Source organism: Mus caroli, chromosome 10 (genome assembly GCF_900094665.2).
Source record: "Mus caroli chromosome 10, CAROLI_EIJ_v1.1, whole genome shotgun sequence".
Taxonomy (NCBI): domain Eukaryota; kingdom Metazoa; phylum Chordata; class Mammalia; order Rodentia; family Muridae; genus Mus; species Mus caroli.
Window position 1 is genome coordinate 55,608,660 of NC_034579.1, and position 6,133 is coordinate 55,614,792.

Consider the following 6,133-nt stretch of genomic DNA (forward strand, 5'->3'; position numbering starts at 1 on the left):
GATTTCTGAGTTTGAGGCCAGCCTGGTCTACAAAGTGAGTGCCAGGACAGCCAGGGCTACACAGAGAAACCCTGTCTCGAAAAACCAAAAAAAAAAAGAAAAAAAAAATTCTTCTGGGCCAGCAAGATAGTCAGACCGGCTGTCTCACTACCAGAGTTCAATTTCAGGAACGCAGAGAAAGGTAGAAAGTGGTAATTGACGCCCAAGTTGTCCTTTGACTACATGAGTGCTATGGCAACATACACACATCATATATATGTATCCATACATCCACACATCCCTAATAAATAAAATAGAAAATTTTAAATTTCCTACTGAATGTGGTGGCACATGCTTTTACTCCTAGTGCTTGGGAAGAAGCACAGGCAGGCAAACTCTGTGAGTGCAAGGCTAATCTGCTCTACAGAGTGAGTCCCAGGCCAGCCAGGGATACACGAGACCCTTGAAAGAAAGAAAAAAAATTCTTTTAACGTATTTTGGGGAGGGGTGCACTTGTCACTTGTGGAAGTTATAGGACTAGCCTTCTGCAGGATTAAGTTCCAGAGACAAACCTCTCCAGTGTGGGTTACACCCTCAGCGCCTAGTGAAAGACAGACCTGCTCCTTTTGCCAATCCTTCTCAGCCACTGGAACTTAGAGTCTTTGGCCTCCACAGTGGACTAAGGCCAGTGGCTCTCCTGAATCCTCTAGGCAGGCTGTGAGCACAAGACTGGGACTGCTGAAAGACCCAGCTTCAGACTGAACGGCTACCAGAGTCTCAGCTTTCCAATGTAAACACAGTCATTACTACTCACTCCCTATCACATAAGCTGATCTAATGAATCTTTCATAATATGTACTCATTGGTCCTGTTCCTCTAGGAACCCTGACTAATATAATTGGTATACTTGAGTAGCAAGATTTTAATTGGTCTCAATGGCTTGTTCATATTGTATAAAAGTTTTCTATGGTGAGCACAGGCTCCTTTTTAATAAAAATATATATTAAAAGCTAAAATGGCTTGGAGTTCAACTGACAAAGACTTAAATAGAATACCTTACTAATATAATGGTTTTTGGTAGTTTTCAGACGGACTGCTCAGGGTCAGCAAGTAAGCAGGCACCAGCACCCAAGAAGACGGTTATGTTTCTGCTACAAGTTCAGCAAAGTGCATTAACACAGCCAGCTAATAACTGATCTATCCAACCATGAAAACACAAAGGTAATAAATGTTAACTAGCTCAGCTCGACCATTATGCAATACATACACACTTCAAAACAACATGTTCTAAATAATATTTACAGTTAAGTAAAAATTTTAATTTAAAGAAGTAAATACCTAAAGTTAATACTAATTATAACAAACAAGTAAGAATGTCAACAACTTACTAACTTTAGTCTAGTTTTATAAATATACAATCTTAAAATGGAAAGTACCCAGAATGGTGATTTTAGGGCTTAGGAAAAATAAGAAATGGAGACTTTGATGTTTTCTGGGTCTATATAGTCCAGGCCGGCCTCAAACTTACAATCCTCCTGCCTTAGCTTTCCAAGGGTTAGGGGTTCAAAGTTGCACCACCATGCTTGGCTCAGGAACTATTTATCTGCTGAAAGTTCAATTTGAACTAAAGAGAAAATTTTGAGATAGAGACTATATAACAATGTGAATATTAGTTAAATGTGAATGCCACTAAACTGAAGACTTTTTTTTTTTTTTTTCGAGACAGGGTTTCTCTGTGTAGCCCTGGCTGTCCTGGCACTCACTTTGTAGACCAGGCTGGCCTCGAACTCAGAAATCCGCCTGCCTCTACCTCCCAAGTGCTGGGATTAAAGGTGTGCGCCACCACGCCCGGCTTAAACTGAAGACTTTAAAGTGAGTAAAATGAGAGGCTGAAGAGTGATAGAGTACTTCCCCGGTATGCACAAGGGCTGGTATTTGATTCCAGCATGTCCCCTCCCAAGCTTAAAAGGGTAACATAAGGCATGAATGTGATGCACTGACATATGTATGGTAAAACACCTTTACACATAAAATATAAAATAAATTTTAAAAGGCAACATATATGTATATATATGTACTGTCATAGTAAAAAAGAAAAGACGGCAGACATGGTGACACACACCTGCACATCTTAGCACTCATGAGGCACAGACAGGAACACCACTGCAAGCTCTAAGCAAGCCTGGTCTACATAGTGAGACTCTATCCCAAGTTAAGACAAAACAAGACAAGGTCAATGAGCTGGGGGAGGGGAGGTTGGGAGAGGAGTGAAAGACACTTCCTGGGTAAGGAGTACACCTGAACAAGCAACTAAAGCTGTAGCCACATATAAACCAGGAGCTGAAATAAAAGGCCAGTCTCAGTCTTGTCAACAGTGTAGGAGAAAACCAGGAGAGGATGAAGAACAGAAATTGAAGACCATGTTTGTTTAGGTTTGGTTTGGTTTTGGTATTTTCGAGATAGGGTTTCTCTGTGTAGTCCTGGCTATCCTGGAACTCACTTTGTAGACTAGGCTGGCCTCAAACTCAGAAATCCACCTGCCTCTGCCTCCCGAGTGCTGGGATTAAAGGCGTGCTCCATCACACCCAGCTTTGAAGACCATGTTTTAAAGCTACGGTGAACTATAATTTGAGACAGGACAGTCACATCTCATTTCCACTTTAATTAAACAGCTCTAAAGCCGTGGAACTTGTCTCTAGGCTGTCATGTTTTGCATGCTATTAAAATAGCTCAATGCTGCATGATAAAAAGATAAAAACTACCTGGTGATGGTAGCACACACCTTTAATCCTGGCACTTGGCAGGCAGAGGCAGGTGGTTCTCAGAGTCCAAGGCTAGCCTGGTCTACATACAGAGCTGGCAAGTGCCCCCAACAGATGATGCCACCAAGGAAGTGAGGCAATGGAGAAATATCAAACAAGTAAAAAATGCTTAGATTTTTCTTCAGTTATTTACTTCTTCTCCCAAGGAAGTTACTCAAGATATCAGCAGTGTGGGGAAAGCCAAGGATCATCACAAAATAGCCACTGCTCACGTCTACTATTTAGATATGAGTATAATCAAACAGCTTCCCAAGCACTGCCTGTAGGGAGAAAATAATTCACAGCGTCATGGTCATAGTCACCTAGTCATAGTCATAGTGTAGGTGGGAAAGAGATGGGTGTGCAGGAGCTGTTTACACCTTCAGAAGGGTGTAAGCTGGTCACTGACCGGTATCTGCTCCTCAGTGTTGTTCTTCCCAAGTCCATCTGACAAGTCAGTACTACTGTCCCTTAGCAGAAGTAAACTCCAAAGGAAGAAGGGCCATGCGTTACCTATGCAGACATCCCAGAGGCCACTTGGCAGTCAAGTGGTGGCTGCGCTGCTCCTACTCTTTAATGAAAAGGAAGGCCACAAATGAAAGCAATACATTTCTACTCTGGAAATCTCAAACAACACAATTATGTTCTTGGAAGAAACTAGAACCGAAAAATATGTACACTACATTCTGAGACATCTGTGAATCTTTATAGTAACGAATACCTAAGGAGTTTCTACCCAAACTATAAATGAAAAGAAAAAAAAATCCACAAAACCATAAATAGTAAGTTTCCCAAAAGTCCTAAAAGAATTTCACAGTTAATAAATCAGGGTCTATTTCCCATCTAAATAGATTTTAAAAGGCACAACCAAACCAAAAGAAATGCTTCCAACCCACCAGCCATGAATGAGATTCCAGACTACCTTTACAGAAGGGGTAGTATACTTACTCTCTGGCTGGAAGATAAGCTCATACACCCAGACTATCAGCAGAGTACACAGGACACTCCACGCAATGAGCTGCCAGGGCTCATATTTGGTGCAATACCCATTCACATAATTCTTGGCTTTTATGGAATATGCTTCCAAAATCTCCAAATAAGGCTCGAAGTCCTTCTAGAAATATAAGAAGAAAAACAGAAACATTACATTCAAAGAAAGAAAGTCTGCTCTTGGTTTGTTCAATTCTCGTTTTTTCAAGGGCAAAGCTGTTACTCAAGATGAGGGCTCCACCTCAGCAATAATCTTATCATCTTCTACAGCCCTCAAAGTTTATACACCAGTCGCTCCCTTATGACAGTGTGGACTTTGATACAACGTTGATCTGCTTATTTTGTAAAATAAGAGGACTAATCTAGATCAATTCCCAGTGAGCCACCACCTTTATCTCACTGCTGGTATTCCCAGCAGTTCCTCTCTGTAACCAATCCTCAAAATGAGTGCCATTTTTTCTCTACTCTCTTTGAATTTCCCCCTTCTCTATTCTCTATTCTCTAAACACAGTAGTTCAGTATGGACCCAGACTGTGACTATTTTAGGTGCTGTGAACTAATTCTGTTACAGCTACTCACCTCTGGTGCTGTGGCAGTGTACTGTGTGCTAAGGTTCCTACACAGCTTAACTATATGAACACTGAAATCTTTCATATAATGCTGTAACACAAAATATTCTTTCTAGCCAACTATCTGAAAATGTAAAAATCAAGCTCATGCAAACAATCCCAGCACTCAGAGTCCAGAATAGTACCACAGTTCAGGGGTCAGCCTAGACAACATAATGAGCCTTGGTCTCATTTTAAAAAAAAATCATTCTTGGTTCACAGAGCCAGATTCAACTATAAGGTTACTGTTGGCTAATCCTGCTTTTAAAAACTCACTTACCTACTGGGAGTCTGTCATGGTATTTTACTATTACTGTATCCCACACAGTATCTGAGATAAACAACAACAATCTCATCTGTAACTTACCAGAATCAGTCAAAATCTCTCAGAGATTGACCCTAGGACCTCCTTTATGAATGCCAGGTCCAGGTAAACATTCTACCACTGAGCTACATCCCAAGCCCTTCTTTACTTTTAATTTTGAGATAGTATGACTAAGTTGCCAGGCTAGTCTTGAACTTTATAGGCAAAGCAGCTCTCAAACTTAATCCTCTTGCCTGAACTTACTAAGTAGTGAGATTACAGAATGGAGCTACTGGGTCTGGCCAGTAGATCTCACTTTTGAAAATTCATCTCTCCCTTTAAGTTTCTGTCAAGAATTAACTTGTGATAGGCTTATCGCAACCTGACTTGCAGTCTACTCATCTATTTATCTCCCTGACTACAAAGTTGGGTAGGGCTTTTAAGACTGTTCTTTTTTGTTTTGGTTTTTTAAAGCTCTGCCTTTATCCCTACTTACTAAACCAGAGTGTTTTTAAAAGCTAGTTCATTTGGATAGTTTGTTATTAACTCAACATTTTTATGGCAACAAGGTGGTATAAATTTGGGTAAATGCACAGTTCATTATTCCCAGTGAACTTATAACCTAAAGGGGAATGTATCTACATTTTAAATTATTTTCTGTGCTTTATCTGCACATGTATCAGTATATCTCATACATGCCTAGTGCCAGAGGAAGTCAGAAAAGAACATGGAATGCCCTGTAATTGGAGTTAGAGATGGTTATAAATTACTACATAAGCACTGGAAACTGAACCACAGTCCCCTGCAAGAACAAAAAGTGCTCTTAATTAAGCCATCTCTCCAGCCCCTATACTTTTGTATATACATTTTATGCATCCATATATATATAAGTGACAAAAATCTTCAGAGGAAAATGTATAGAAAGGGGCTAATGTGTGCATTGGGCTAGCTAAACTTGAGTCTGTGAGAAAGCCAGCAAGCAGTACTCCTCCATGGCTTCTGTTTCAAGTTCAGGCCCTAACTTCCATTAACAATAGACTGAGACCTGGAAGTGTAAGCCAAATAAGTCCTTTCCTTTCCTAAGATGCTTTTGGTCAGTATTTTATCGTAGTAACAGAAAGGAAACAAGAACAGTAACTTTTCAGCTATGAGAATTTGTGGAATGAGAATAATTCAAATGATTCCAAACTTTCAAGATTGAGAGATCAGCTAAGTGTCTATACCAGTAACTATGGTAAGGCTAGAAGTAAAAGAAAACTAAAGTAGTAAGAGGATGTTCTGGGGAAAAAAAACAAACAAAAAGACGGTACTGATTTGCGATCTGTTCTTCTTGGGTATCTATTATTAAGAACTCGAAACCAGCCGGGCGTGGTGGCGCACGCCTTTAATCCCAGCACTTGGGAGGCAGAGGCAGGTGGATTTCTGAGTTCGAGGCCAGCCTGGTCTACAAA

The 6,133-nt window shown here is 40.4% G+C and overlaps 1 protein-coding gene across 2 annotated transcripts in view; it reads right to left on the bottom strand.

The window, feature by feature from the left end:
* The window catches only part of Sgpl1 (sphingosine-1-phosphate lyase 1), a 52,502-nt gene that overhangs the window by 23,285 nt on the left and 23,084 nt on the right, over window positions 1-6,133 (bottom strand). For both annotated transcript variants that reach the window (XM_021174071.1, XM_021174072.2), the window contains exon 3: window positions 3,729-3,894. In XM_021174071.1, coding sequence (XP_021029730.1) covers window positions 3,729-3,894 — 166 coding nt within the window. The remainder of the gene's footprint in view (window positions 1-3,728; window positions 3,895-6,133) is intronic.